Here is a 15,317-nt window from a genome sequence, read left to right on the forward strand (position 1 = left end):
GAGAGAGAGAGAGAGAGAGAGAGAGAGAGAGAGAGAGAGAGAGAGAGAGAGAGAGAGAGAGACTAAGTTTGTGAAGTACTTCAGTAGAAATACCACTATCTTTTATTTTTAAAATTTTTTTTACAACTTTTACTTTTACTTCACTACATTCCTAAAGAAAAAAATGTACTTTTTACTTCATACATTTTCCCTGACACTCAAAAGTACTCGTTAAATTTCGAATGCTTAGCAGGACAGGAAAATGGTCCAATTCACACACTTATCAAGAGAACATCCCTGGTCATCCCTACTGCCTCTGATCTGGCAGACTCCCTAAATTATGGTTTGTAAATTATGTCTGAGTGTTGGAGTGTGCCCCTGGCTATCCGTAAACAAAACAAAAAATAAAAATCGTCTGCTTTGCTCAATATAAGGAATGTGAAATCATTTTTACTTTTGATACTTAAGTATATTTTTGCAATTACATTTACTTTTGATATTTAAGTATATTTAAAACCAAATACTTTTAGACTTTTACTCAAGTAGTATTTTACTGGGTGACTTTCACTTGAGTCATTTTCTATTAAGGTATCTTTACTTTTACTCAAGTATGAAAATGGGGTACTTTTTCCACCACTGATGAGGAGCTGCTGTACATTTTGAGTGGTGCCCCCTGCTAGTCCCGGATCCACTCACTCTACTACACCGATGCTCTCCGCTACATTTGCATATACTCTGAATTAATTTCATGCACTTACGCCTGCTACACATGACAGCTTTATAAGGACTTTTGCACTCATGGTTGTCTGGTTGGCTACAGTATACTCTAGTGCAGGGCTCTCCAACCCTCCTGGAGATTTTCACTCCAACCTGTTGTAACTAACCTGATTCCGTTTATTAACCAGCTAATTAAAAGGAATTAGGTGTGCTAGATTACAGTTTGAGCAAAAACCTACAGGACTGTAGCTATCCAGGAACAGGGTTGGCGAGCCCTGCTCTAGTGCTCCATCCTAGAATACAGGTGACTAGGTAGCACAATGATATTCTCCTGCTCCACTGAACAGATGTTGGCCTATCAGACTTTGGTTTCAATGCATTTTGATCATTTATCACAGTAACAGTTGAATTTGTCTTACGGAGCCCAGCCTGAGATAGGCTAGTGGACCTAGCTCTGCCCGACCACTAGTGATGATGACTGAGGGATACTGACAACTTCTCATTCTACAAATCAGGGTCATTCCTAGTTTTAGGCTAAACTAAACGAACACTTTGACCATCTCTGTTACTCGAAATGTGCGTTCACGAGTATCATATCCACCTTCAACGTGTTTTAAAAAAGAGCAGTGTGCACTTTTTCATCCTTGCCCCTAGGAAGAAAATGGGTGTACACTATCGGACTGCTGCTGTTTCTTGTATATTTCATAAACTTCAAATCCCTTTCCCTGCACTGCGGCTGAGTGAAATGTACGTCAATCAACTACAAGGGGCGGTTATCCTTATGTGATAGCCACTCTCATTGGGTAATTGTAAATGTAGGCGCTGCCTTTAAAATATGTCTTAGTTGTGATTCGCTAAAAGATACATAGCAACGAATTGCGTGAACAATGCATATTGTGACATTTCGGCCCCTACAGATCGAGTTCTAGAATGACGTCGTAGATAGGCTACCTTTTAGTCTTCTTCTCTAGCACGAAGGGGAAGTGTATGTTCAGCTAGTTACTCTGTCGTACTTTATATCATTGGCTGTCTCACGCTTTCAAATTACCTTTTCTTTTTTCAGACTTAACATTTCTTATTTTGTGCCCACCCAAAATACAAAGCTGAAGTTCTTTTAGTAAAGGTAAGATTCCAATTTCCTTACAAATTTGCACCAGTTTATCTAAAATGGCTACCCTATGTTAGCTAGATAGCCTCGCCAGCTGATTACTGCATAAAATGGCGTCGTGATGGAATAACATGGTCATGTTTTAATGCAGCCATGCGGTTACCGGCTAATTATAGACAAATATTGAAATATTACGAACATCTTTGTTATACACTAATGTCTGACACATGACCAGCAGTTGAACACAATATGCAGAACATTACACTTCCTATTAGCTAACTAGCTAGTTACGTTCAAGCCCAAGGCTAGCTTGCTGGTTACTTAACGGTAGAGCCATACCAGTAGAAATAAGAATAAATAGAACGGGCGTCCCCATTGAAGGTTCCAAGCCGGTTCTAGTCATTAGTTCTATAGTTAGAGCTAGCGCAAGCTAACATTAGCTAACTAAATAACCAATTTCTGATATCTTGGTGTACACATTCACTATTCCGCAATTGATGAACAAACGTGTGTATCATGAATAAATGGCAAATAATAGCAGGTTTTTAGCGACAAATTGAAAAACTTGCCATGACAGGGAGTCCTGGCGTATATAACGTTAGCTAATTAGCCTTTGCTTTGTTGCGCTTGACAAAGACAGCCGTCGAAGCCATCTTTATCGGCTGGCTAATTAGTTGGACAGCCCTTGTCATTTTTGGTAGCGTATGCAACTCATGATACTAACGTTCATGTATGATGCATATCTTTCTCTCCTACAGCACCGTTTTCGCCACCCCTCCCTATTATTATTATTATTTTAAAGATTCATCGTTGTCAAGCCGCCAAAGTGGAGAGTGTGATTGCAGAAGGGGGTGCTTCTCGTTTCAGGTATGTTCTTCCCTCGGTAGGAAACCCTTTAGAAAATGAGGGGACACTTCCAAATAGCTACTGACACAATGGGGTTTCATCAGCAGCATCCACTCTGTGCTGTGATATTTGTTCATCATACCCCAGCCTTAAGCTGTATGGAAGTACATAGCTAGTACATTATTGCGTGCAGCCCGTTGCCGATCAGAAGCTACCCACCCAAATGGATCAGTATGCTGCTGCTCTTAAATCAAATGTTATTGGTCACATACACATATTTAGCATATGTTATTGTGGGTGTAGCAAAATGCACCATAGTACAGCAATCCAACAGTATAGTCTCTGCCCCACAGAGATCTTCCAAACATGTCACTTGACATTGATGTCATCCAAAGGCTTCAGGGTCAGGTCAGGAGGCTGTCAAACCACATTCAAAGCCATGACTAAAACATTGGTAAAACTGACACTGTATAACATAAAATAGTATAGCACTGACTGTGATAAGATTATTACTCCTCTCTGAATGTGCACAATGTCATACCAGCCAGCTCCCAAACAATTGACCATGACAAATGTTTTGTGTCCTCTCTGTATGTTGGCAATTGTAATTAGCAATGTTTATACATAAAGATTGCAGGGTCACTAAAACGCCACTACCATTTCGGATGTACTGATATTGAAATCTGCACCACACCCTGAGCTTTTTGGATTAGGTGGAACCAGGGATGGCAAGACTGAATTTCTCTGTATTTCCACCATTGTTTCACAGTCAATATTGCAATGAATCGTTATGACTTGTGAACATATGTTTATTTGGCCTCACTGGCTTACCCATCCAGGGGTAGGCTATGTTATCCCAAGAATGTGATCTGCCTAATGTGATAATTAGTAATAATGTATGTACTTGCTTTCCATGAAGATTAAGACCGTGGATATTATGCAACAAGAATGGCTTCAGCAAAGCAAAAACAAGGAAAAGTGGGTTACTCTTTATGCTCAAAATGTTGAATGTAAATAATAAGTGTTCCGATCCACAGTGGTGATATTACTATGGTGATGATAACGCGGTCCTATGTCAATCCATTGTGATTTGTCATATCTTTATGGCTGACATAGGCCTATGTGTTTCCAGATTCTCCTTGACAGTAACAGTGGTAACTTAAGCTTGAAGTAGGCTAAAGTCCTGATGACAACAGAGCCTTGTATCCAAATATAAGGCTCTGGGTGACTATGTATTGACATCTTGGGGAACCAACCGTGTGGTGCTTAAATCACAAGCACTTTTTTAGCTTACACTTACAGGACATTATTGGAATATAGAGGGGTGTGAAGCTGCTAGCAACTTTTTCAATTAGTAAAACATTGACAATTCCTGTGCAATGGTCTTGCATACTGAATGTTGTTCTCTTTTTATCCTAACAGTGCTTCTTCGGGGGGAGGAGGTGTTAGGGGTGCACCTCAGCACAATCCCAAGACTGTCGGCAACAGGTAGGCCTACCACACAGGCATGATTCCCAGAAGCCATCCCTAAGAAGGATCCACAAATAATAAACTCTGTGCAGGAGCCATCTTCCCCGTTTGAGCTATAAGGCTTTTTTTGTATGTCAACTAGAGGCCTATGTGTCTGAGTGGAGTTTATGCTCTTTGGAATGATACATGTAATCCTCAGTGTGTTTTCTGTCACCTTTATGTACTGGTGGCCAGTGTGATCACTTGGTGCCGGAGCTCAACAGTCTCCTTTCTCTTTTACTCCAGCGAGTTCCTGGGGAAACCCCCAGGGCACAGCGCTCCGAAATGGGTTCCTTCACGAAGCACTAGACGAGATGCCAACTCCAGCAATGAAAAAGAGCGACACGATGCAATCTTCAGGAAAGTGAGGGGGTAAGTCAGTGTCAAGGAACGCAATTTGGTCACCAATTGGTTTAAGCGTAATCACCTCACAAGATGTTCTCAGTGTGTGATTTGGTTTTATGCTTTGTGCCCTTGGTGCCTGCATGAGCATATGCTTCTCTATCAGGTGATGTTTACAAGAGCAGAGAACTGAAAGTCTTTCATTTGGCTAACAAGCAAAGCTTGTTGCTTTCTCAACTCCTCTTGATTAGGCATGTACCCCTGACTTGACATTTTCCTGTTCTTTCCCCTCTTTCCTTTCCCCGCTCCTCCTCTTCTCCTCCATAGCATACTCAACAAGCTCACGCCTGAGAAGTTTGACAAGCTATGCCTTGAGCTACTGAACGTGGGCGTAGATACAAAACTCGTCCTTAAAGCAATCATCTTGCTGGTAAGTAAGGCTCTGTTTCCCCTTAACTGTCTGCTCTTTGCAAATGTGTTTCATAATTCCCTGGCATCCTCCATGTATGACTCATATAATTTTTTTTAATAGTCTTCTTTCTCTCTCTCCTCCCTCCTGTCCAGATTGTAGACAAAGCCTTAGAAGAGCCCAAGTATAGCTCGCTCTATGCTCAGCTATGTCTGCGTTTGGCAGAGGACGCACCAAACTTTGATGGCCCTTCATCTGAGATCCAAACATCCCAAAAGCAGAGCACTGTAAGCATCAAGTTTGGATATATTTTTTCCACTCTGTATTTTCCTTACAGTTCTGTCTTTTAATCAACTTGTGTGGTAATCTTTATGTGTTGTATGTTAGCGTCTAGAAAATACAATATTTATTTTCTTAATGTCCAAGTGCCTATATCGAATGTCACTGGTCCTGCTGTTCGAACTCAAATGTTGTCCTGATTTTGCAGACCTTCAGAAGACTTCTAATTTCCAAGCTTCAAGATGAATTTGAAAACCGCAGCAGAAATGTTGAAAGTGAGTACTACTACTCTCGTACACGGCTCGTTTGGAAAAAGGCAGACCACCCATTAACTCACCATTGTACTTGTACTAACTCATTTTTTCTTCCCCTAGTCTATGACAAACATGACAACCCTCTTACTTCTGAGGAGGAGGAGCAGCGTGCCATTGCCAAGATCAAGATGCTTGGAAACATTAAATTCATCTCGGAACTTGGCAAACTCGACCTCATCCATGAATCTATCCTTCATAAGTGCATCAAAACAGTACGTTCCACCATTTGTCTAGTTCTTTTGGATTTTGTTTTGCATACCTTTTTTATCATTGTTTGACAACTTCCGATACAACTGTCCTTGAATGAGTTCTGCTATGCTTGACAGTCTTCATAGTTCCATTTTCGACTGGCACGGGTCACTTGTTTAACACTGTCATCCCCCTCCCCCCAGCTTTTGGAAAAGAAGAAGAGAGTCCAGCTCAAGGATATGGGGGAGGATGTGGAGTGCCTCTGTCAGATAATGAGAACAGTGGGGCCTAGACTCGACCATGACAAAGCTAAGGTACGTTCTCTTTTCCTCTATCAGTCTGGCTGTAGTTCCTACTGCTCCTCTTGGCACACAGCCAAGCAGTATGTATCTCTCATGTATGTGTGTCTCGCTCTCTGTCATGACATAACTGTTAATCTCTTCCCCCAGTCTTAAATCAATCAGTACTTTGGCCCAATGCGATTGTGAGAGTGTATGTGCCTGTCTCCTAACACCACTGTCCATCTCCCCAGTCTTTAATGGACCAGTACTTTGGCCGTATGCTATCCTTAATGAACAACAAGGAGTTGCCCGCCAGGATCCGCTTCCTGCTGCAGGACACTGTGGAGCTGCGGGACAACAACTGGATCCCCCGCAAAGCATTCATCGACAACGGACCAAAGACCATAAACCAGATCCGCCAGGAGGCAGTGAAAGTGAGTTCAGATCAAATAAAATTGTATTTGCCACATGCGCCGAATACAACCGGTGTAGACCTTACAGTGAAATGCTTACTTACAAGCCCTTAACCAACAATGCAGTTCTAAGAAAATAAAAGTGTTAAAAATAGCAAATAATTAAAGAGCAGCAGTAAAATAACAGTAGGGAGGCTATATACAGGTGGTTTCGGTACATAGTCAATGTGCGGGGGCACCGGTTAGTTGAGGTAATTGAGGTAATATGTACATGTAGGTAGAGTTAAAGTGACTATGCATAGATAATAAACAGAGTAGCAGCAGCGTAAAAGAGGGGGTGGGTGGGGGGGGCAATGCAAATAGTCCGGGTAGCCATGATTAGCTGTTCAGGAGTTCAGCTGTTTAGAAGCCTATTGGACCTAGACCTGGCACTCCAGTACCGCTTGCTATGTGGTAACAGAGAGAACAGTCTATGACTAGGGTGGCTGGAGTCTTTGACAATTTTTAGGGCCTTCCTCTGACACCGCCTGGTATAGAGGTCCTGGATGGCAGAAAGCTTGGCCCCAGTGATGTACTGGGCCGTACGCACTACCCTCTGTAGTGCCTTGCGGTCGGAGGCCGAGCAGTTGCCATACCAGGCGGTGATGCAAGTTAGTGTGGACCGGACTGAAACTATGGACTGTGAGAGTCTGTCGTTCAATCTCAATCTGTCTTTTTGCGATTCATTGCTTCCTCGCCTCCTCAAGAGGGGGAGAGACCATGGACCTTATCATACAGTTAAGGAGGTGAGGAAAATGGACACGATGAAAGACAAATTGAGAAAGTCTGTGTATACAACCATCTAAGTCAAAGTAGCATTTAGTTGGTGTGCACTCTCTGAACCTGTGATGCCCTACCCGTGGTCTCTCAGGCCAAACTACAGTTGCTACAGCAACCCTAGGCTTGTTTATAACTGGAGTTTCCTGGCAACCCCACCATGTCTCTCTTTTAAAAGAAACCAGAGAAAATCGGTCTTCTGAGTGATAACATGCTTCCATTAGTAGATGTCAGGAGTCGCTCAGTGCATCTAAGAGTGATGGACTGCAGAGAATGCCCATGGCTATATAGCTACAGCATCAATAACCAACAAATACGTTGTGTTTCAGGCCTTTTTGAGCCCAGCTCATTGGAGTGTCTATTTTCTCCCTCCACAGGATTTGGGTGTTTTCATCCCAGCGACCATGGCTCAGGGGATGAAAATGGACTTCTTCCTGGAAGGCCCCTTCATGCCCAACCGCATGAAAATGGAGACTCTCGGGGGATTGGCTGACATGTTTGGGCAAATGCCAGGTAGGTGTGGGCTTAGCTTTGTATAGCTCCCTGTCTGGGGCCATGTTCAGTTGTCGAACGTTGCAAATAGAATTGCCGACATGATTCCTTGTTCTATATGTCAGAGAGGCATGTTTGTTCTACATCAGGGGTTCTCAAACTGAGGTACTGCAGGGTGTCTGCGGCCAGATAAAAAAAAGATGTGTGTATTAAAAACAAGTGAGGGGAAGGGAAGGAAATGCACATGAGCACCACAATGCTCTACCAATGTTTTCCAGCACACAGCTTTGACCTACTACAGTAGCTATGTTGGTATTGTGTTTCAAACTGTGTATGCAGGTTGCATAGGATTCAAACCTTCTCAACATAGCTACTGTAGTAGGTCAGCTGTGTGCTGGAAAAACCTTGGTAGAGCATGGGTGGAATAGGCATTGTGGTGCTCATGTGAATTTCCTTCAGACCAATGCATATTCTCACTTAAAACATAGTTGTTTGATTTCCATGGGTTTTTCCCCCGGAAGGTAATTTATGCGACATTATACTACAACATCACACAGCAGTAAAAGTAAACAATGCCGAGAAATGTAGTGATTTTCCAGAGGGAAGCGGAAAACCAGAAACCCATTTCAGCCAATATGAAGTAAACTGGGGAAACATTCCCTGATCTCTCTCTTAAGACAATCGAGCAAGCTTCTGGAAAACACAAATAATAATGTACCCGTTAACTATTTACATGAAAATGTACCTTATAGTTTACTGAAGAAAGTACTACGTTACCTGTAAACAAAAGTGAGTTATCACTAAATATAAAATGTACAACCAAATGTACATTCATCAGATATAGTCAACTTTGTAAATAGAATTCAGGGATGGCCACAATTGCTCTTGACAAGCTACTGGTTTATGCAGGCTTTTTTGAACAGCTGAGTAGGAGAATTGGGTGTGGTAGCACTGTGCTTGAACAAACAAGCCTGCATAACCCTGTGGATCGTCGAGCAATTTTGATAACTCCTAATACAAACACTGTAACGAATGACAAACTCTTAAGAAAAATGATACATGTTTACAAATTGGATAGGTGATCTAAACCCTTGAATACGAAACTTCAGCTGCAAAAGTCCTAAGGACAGCTGTGTACAGCATTACAACTCCAGTAAAAGACCACACATGTCCTCATTTATAAATGGCAGTATAAATATGAAAGTACTCACAGATTTGGAACAGAACATATATTTTAGGTATTGATAGTGTGCGAAGTACCATGTGGGTCCCTGATGAATATGCTATCACAAAAGGGGTCCCCGGACCCAAAAGGTTTGAGAACCCCTGTTCCAGATGACACATTTCTATCTGAGCGTTCCAAAACGTTGCCCTGCTAAATGCCCCACTGGTCTCATCTGTTAAACACTAATTGTCTGACAGTGTTTGAGGGGAGCATTTCTGCTGATCAGCAATTTTAAAACGGTGACAGCCAGATGTCATTTTGTCACTCCTCCTAAACTGTCTCAGGCGGTGGGATTGGGACGGGCCCGGGGGTCATTCAGGACCGGTTCTCTCCCACTATGGGCCGTCATCGCTCCAACCCGCTCTACAACGGCAACAGCAGCCACAACACCGCCCCCCAACCACAGTCGCAGTTCGAAATGGGCGCCAACAAGCCCTTCATCAAGTCCAACCAGGTAATCTAGCAGCCTTGATGCTTATCAAACTAGCAGTAAATCATCGGATCTGATTAGCTAATTTGATTTAATGCAGTTTTAATGTTTTTAAGAACAGGAGCGTGTTGGCCAGATTCATGGTTTAGTCAACCTTCAGCATAGATATAACACTGTTTTCAGGGCATGTATCCACAACAGAGATGATCTGTCCTTTCTTCCTGCTTGTGGAAAGGAAACATGTTACACTTCCCGCTACTGCCACCTATTGATGCTCTTTGTCTGGTCTGTATCCAGGTGCAGAATCAGCATTTTCAGAACCAGAACCAGCAGGTCCAGTCCAACAAGGACATGCCTCCACGCTTCAGCAAGAAGGGACAGCTCAACCTAGACGAGGTACAGGAACCCACCACCCGTCTGGCCGCATTCCTAGTCAGAGGAAAACCGCTCTGACTATAGAGTACAAGTTAAAACACTGCTGGTTTGCCTGACTGAGAATAAGCCTAGTCCTGGATTAAAAAGCATTCTCATTGTAGAATTTCCATGGAGAGTGTAGGCCCCGTGTAGCTCAGTTGGTAGAGCATGGCGCTTGCAACGCCAGGGTTGTGGGTTCGTTTCCCACGGGGGTCCAGTATGAAAAAAATTAATAAAAATATGTGTCTGCTAAATGACTAAAATGTAAAAAATGACTGTGTAGTCCAGGACTCAATTTAATCTGTGTCCATGAAACCAGCCCTAAACGTCTTATTGTAAAGGAAGACATTTGTTCCATGGTGTTTTTGGTCTACTCAAAGCAAGCAGACTATAAAAATATGCGTTATTCTGAGGAATAAAACTTTCTCCCTCGTCTCCTACTCCCTCCATCCTGCTCTTCTCTCTACAGCAGGTATCTGGTCCATTGACTGCGATTGAGACATGAGGGCATGACATTCTGCTAATCTCAGAATATCTTCCTTTCTAAGATGCCATGCTAACCTTTCTGCTACTGTTTCCCCTCACATCGCCCCTCTCTGCGTTGTAGATCAGCCTGAGACCGGCACAGTCTTTCCTCCTCAACAAGAACCAGGTTCCCAAACTGCAGCCCCAGATCCCCACTATGATCCCCCCCAGCACCAACACCCCTCCTATGGGACAGGTAAGACAGAGCACAGCAAAAACCCTCACCTTTTTTAACCCCCCAGCATTCCAAACTGTGTTTGGGGTCAATTTCAGTTTCCTTGAATTGAAATGGAATTGACCCCAACCCTGATTCCATCTGAGGTTTTGGGGGCTTGTCCTGTTGGATGTTCCAGTGTAGTTGACCTAGGCTTCTCCCTTCTCTCCCAGTCTCCACAGCTCGGCCTCAAAAGCAACCCTCTTCCCATTCAGGAGAAACCTCAGAAGACCAGCAAGAAACCACCGCCGGCTAGGGAAGAGCTGCTCAAAATGACAGTAGGCAACCATTTTGTACTCGTGTGACTTGACAAATATGATAAAACCTTATGCAACGGTACTGTTTCCTAAAATGTAGATCTCATTGGTATCATGATGCTTTATTATTATGACATACCATTGGCACTGATGCAACACTAACGAGGCTCGCTTTCAACCACCCTTTAGGAGACCGTTGTGACAGAGTACCTGAACAGCAAGAACATTGATGAAGCTGTGAACGGCATCAGAGAAATGAAGGCTCCCAAGCACTTCCTGCCGGAGATGCTGGGTAAGGTCATCGTGGTGTCGCTGGACCGGTCTGACGACGACAAGGAGCACGTCAGCACCCTCATCCACACACTACGTACCGAGGGCCTCATCACCGGGGAGAACTTCATGCAGGTACGTGTCTTCAGTTAGCAAGTGGATTACAGTTAGTTCTACAGTACATTCACTAGGAGATGATTGTCTGATTCTCTGTCCATGTTACTTTTGGAATAGCATCAGTGATGTAAAATACACACAACTAGGATTTAGTTTGGCAGACGTGGGTCAAATTGTCATACTTTTAATGTGCTTGATAAAGCTTTGTTTTCCTCTCACCAATGTCTTTGGCCTGACTTTATTGGTCTCTCTCCCTCCATCACTTCTTAGGCTTTCCTCAACGTGCTGGACCAGTGTCCTAAGATCGAGGTGGATGTTCCCCTGGTCAAGTCGTACCTGGCCCAGTTTGCAGCCCGGGCCGTTATATCTGAGCTGGTGAGTGTGGCTGAGCTGGCCCAACCTCTGGAGAACGGCACCCACTTCCCCCTCTTCCTGCTCTGCCTGCAGCAGACTGCCAGACTCAAGGACAAGGAGTGGCTCACTGACCTCTTTCAACAGAGCAAGGTCAACATGCAGAAGATGCTTCCCGGTAGGTAGACAACCCTCCTTCCTACATACTCCCGCTAAAGGCGCTTCAGTGACTGAAAATGTCTTTCAGTTCACTGTGATGATACATTTGTCATGTGATCATTAGGCTAACTGTACTTGATATCACAGATGACCAACGAAAGACTGCTGATACTGTTCACATTGTGATCATTAGAGACTGCAGCACATTCATCTTCCATGTAAGTGACGCTATGGCTAATCTGACCGGTCTGTCCGTTCTGGTCCTCCAGAGATAGACCAGAACAAGGACCGCATGCTGGAGATCCTGGAGGGTAAGGGCCTGAGCTTCCTGTTCCCCCTGTTGAAGCTGGAGAAGGATCTGTTGCTGCAGATCAAGGCTGACCCCTCTCCCCAGGCCATCTACAAGTGGATCAAAGACAACATCTCCCCCAAGCTCCACACCGACAAGGGCTTTGTCAACATCCTCATGACCAGGTAGGTACTGATCCTCCAGGATGGAGACTGCTTTTTAATTCGGCTGTATTTAGACTGCTTATGGTTGAATAAAGGTATTTCTTCAAGGCTCAAGCCCAATATTGTCACAATATAGAATCATCCTTTCAAGCAGTAAAAAAAAAAAGTATACTTTCATTTACCCTGGGGTGGGGCAAGACACAAATAGTCCCAGAAGTCTACATTTATATTTCACCCTGCTCTTACTGCTGCCGCCCACTCTAAGACACTTCCCCTCTCCTCCCAGCTTCCTGCAGTACATCTCAGGGGAGCTGTGTTGTGTAGAGGGGGAGGGGGAGGAGGAGGAGGAGGAGGAGGAGGGCAGTGGTGGAGAGGAGCAGGCGGCGGGGCCTTCCAAAGAACAGCTTGACCAGGAGAAGCAGCTGCTGCTGTCCTTCAAACCAGTCATGCAGAAGTTCCTACACGACCAGCCCCAGCTGCAGGTCTCCGCCCTGTACGCCCTGCAGGTGCACTGCAACGCCAGCCACTTCCCCAAAGGTAGGTTAACTGCCCCACACCACTGAATCATTTGGTGTCAATGTGGTGGAAACCCATTCACTTGTTTTTTTCCTTCAGTTGTCAGCGATCAAGATTTGAATCTATTTAATAGTTTTTGGACATGGGAGTAGGATATTCTACTGTCTTGACTTCAGTGCGACTATGTCTCTGCTGCATACTGTGGTAGAGATGTCATGGTGTATTGTATTTATTTCAGGCATGCTGCTGCGCTACTATGTCCACTTCTACGACATGGAGATCATTGAAGAAGAAGCCTTCCTAGCATGGAAAGAAGATATTACCCAAGAATTCCCTGGAAAAGGAAAAGCTTTATTCCAGGTAATTGTTTTGGAAACAATCTAACGTTTGACCCATGGGTAGCTAATACACTAAAACATGTGGACCCAGTCCTTAATTCTCCTGCGAGTAAATCATGCAAGTCTTTATGCTACCAACCACAACAGGGCTGCTTTCAGTTGGTGGAAAGCATGTTGAAACTGAGTGAAACGGGGAGGTAGCCTACTACCTGAACTTGTCCAATAACACTGATTTTCGTTATCCTTTGCTTAACATTTTGCTACACTGCCTTAACATGACCCTGTATAACTTTCTCCCCTGTTAGGTCAACCAGTGGCTAACCTGGCTGGAAACAGCTGAGGAAGAGGAGTCAGAAGAAGAGGCTGACTGAGAAACCAACCAGAACCGTCAGGCACCATAGAGTAGTGAAACATACTTTAACATACAGTACAGATATCTGTTACCACCATCACCTCCCCTATTATTAAACTCCTACCGAACATAACCACTGCCAGAGACTGCTTATGTCCTGCAATATAAAGCCAAGCATGTTATCAGGGCATATTAGATAACCATCTGTCTCTGTGTTCTATATAGGCTAGTGAAGCCTGTTTTTATAGTACCTTCCCTTTCACCTTAATGGTTGATTTTGTTTTGGGTCCTGTTTCTGCAATATGAGTTGAATGTAGCCTATGGACTGACTCAAACTACATCTGTACTTTTGTAGGTTTACTCCTACTGTGACCACGTAGTTAGTTTGGCTATATTTACTCATTGTGACAGCAGTATTGCATTTCTGCTAGGTATTATTTATAATCCCCTTTGAAGAAAAGGCTTGTATTTGACACCAGTTTTAGCCTTCAAGTATTTTCCCTAAAGGCCATCCAAAAGATGCCCAATCTAGACAGTGAGTCAACTTTAGTAAACCATGGATTTTGTGTGTTTGATCAACTGACGCTTATCTGAAATACATTCTCCCATTTTATTTTTTTAAACCAAAGTGCTCTTCAATGCCCTGTCGCTGATGAGGAACATGTTACATTTTGTGTATATGGGGAACCTATTCCTTCCAAGCAAGCTGTAGACTTAAGACACACACATCCCTCTGTCATACCTGAGTGGTTGCAATACTCCGTTAACATGGAATCATATAAAGTGTAAGTTAATCATTTGGTGTGCTGCCGTAATGTTTCAAAAGTTGTCTGTTTCTACCTCTTAGTTAGATGGGCTTTGTGTTTCGTGCAGGGATACAGAAGATCCTTTTTTAGAGAGACGTATACCAGAAAGCCCAAGCAAATGCAGAAGACTTTATGAATATCCTGGTCTACTTCCACAATACAACCCCCGATTGGACTTCCAACGAAGCTCCCCTTATGTGGTTCACTAGTTTTTAAGAACGTTTCAGAACGTAAGAACAAGTAACCTTTTTTTAAATTGAGTTGGATAACTCAACGCTGTTACCTCTCCCCATCCCTTTTGCCTGCAGTTTATGTCAAAGTTGGGGTTCAGGAATATATTCTCCCCAGCAGATTGAGTTTATAAAAGTATAACGATATGTTTGATTTGTTTCGCAAACCAGAAATTTGGAACCAAATTAATTTGATCCTGTTTTTTTGTTTTTTTATTGGTGAATAAAGGTTTACATGAGAGTAATCTTGCTTCGATTGTCCCCTTGTAGAACGGGGGAAAAAAGGCTCATCAGACCGGTAACTCGATTCTTAATGAAATCATGAGAAATACAATTTTAACTTTGCCCAACACGATTAGCCAATGTGCTCTCAAGCCATGTGAATTTAGAAAGCAATAGATTTTGATCATGTTGTATTCAAGTGATGAGTATTGTGCACCTATATTGCATAACCGTCAATAAAGTCCAATACTTGAGCACTGAAACTTTAAATTGTTGTCCTTTGCACTATTTTGTTTTTAATTCAAACTATTACAAATGTCTTTATAAATGGTGTTCACGTTCCATTTTCTCATGCTGATCATGATTCATTGTTTCATCTTTTGCATGATGAAAGTTGACTACTCTTCACATTTAAATGACACATTCCCTTTTTTCCCTTAGTAAATAGAAAAGCATTAACAAACAAAACAATGGTGGCTATTCTGAAGTGGGTTGTAACTCGTCAGTGTTGAACAATGTGCATAATGCCGTCATTCCTCATCTGTTGGGATCCAGAAATATTCCACCGTTTTCCTGCTTCTCCGTGGATGCCCAGCCTCGTGCTCCCCTCCCATGGCAGGAGACAGGTCACCAAAGTGAGATGGACCCAGGTCCTTTCCCACTCGCGGAGCAGATACTCTGAACATGCTCCTGGGAAAAGGAAGCAGGCAGTACTGTACCTCTGACTGTCTATTCCAGGTAAAC

At 43.3% G+C, this 15,317-nt stretch overlaps 1 protein-coding gene across 2 annotated transcripts; it reads left to right on the forward strand.

Annotated features, from left to right (window-relative positions):
- The first annotated feature begins 1,606 nt into the window (after positions 1 to 1,606).
- LOC121531665 (eukaryotic translation initiation factor 4 gamma 2) lies at positions 1,607 to 14,843 on the forward strand. Of its 2 annotated transcripts, none has more exons than XM_041837028.2 (22): positions 1,607 to 1,819; positions 2,563 to 2,671; positions 3,570 to 3,628; positions 4,073 to 4,138; positions 4,406 to 4,531; positions 4,829 to 4,931; positions 5,066 to 5,197; positions 5,398 to 5,464; positions 5,564 to 5,715; positions 5,896 to 6,006; positions 6,225 to 6,407; positions 7,580 to 7,715; positions 9,204 to 9,373; positions 9,647 to 9,745; positions 10,371 to 10,484; positions 10,676 to 10,780; positions 10,949 to 11,164; positions 11,417 to 11,675; positions 11,926 to 12,130; positions 12,375 to 12,646; positions 12,864 to 12,985; positions 13,269 to 14,843. In XM_041837028.2, exons 3-22 carry the CDS (start codon positions 3,588 to 3,590, stop codon positions 13,332 to 13,334), a joined length of 2,745 nt encoding a protein of 914 aa, XP_041692962.1. In that variant the 5' UTR covers positions 1,607 to 1,819; positions 2,563 to 2,671; positions 3,570 to 3,587; the 3' UTR covers positions 13,335 to 14,843. The 2 variants fall into 2 exon arrangements, with proteins under 2 accessions (XP_041692962.1, XP_041692963.1); XM_041837029.2 differs by having other exon boundaries at positions 12,396 to 12,646.
- Positions 14,844 to 15,317: the final 474 nt, after the last annotated feature.

This window comes from Coregonus clupeaformis, chromosome 19 (assembly GCF_020615455.1).
Source record: "Coregonus clupeaformis isolate EN_2021a chromosome 19, ASM2061545v1, whole genome shotgun sequence".
Classification (NCBI taxonomy): Eukaryota; Metazoa; Chordata; class Actinopteri; order Salmoniformes; family Salmonidae; genus Coregonus; species Coregonus clupeaformis.

What these genes read in the sequence shown, in the direction of transcription:
- LOC121531665 (XM_041837028.2), top strand. Translation starts at nt 3,588, where the DNA reads ATGCAACAAGAATGGCTTCAGCAAAGCAAAAACAAGGAAAA. An exon ending in TCCGCCAGGAGGCAGTGAAA is followed by an intron (nt 6,408 to 7,579) that starts GTGAGTTCAGAT and finishes CTCCCTCCACAG; the next exon opens with GATTTGGGTGTTTTCATCCC. An exon ending in CCTTCATCAAGTCCAACCAG is followed by an intron (nt 9,374 to 9,646) that starts GTAATCTAGCAG and finishes GTCTGTATCCAG; the next exon opens with GTGCAGAATCAGCATTTTCA.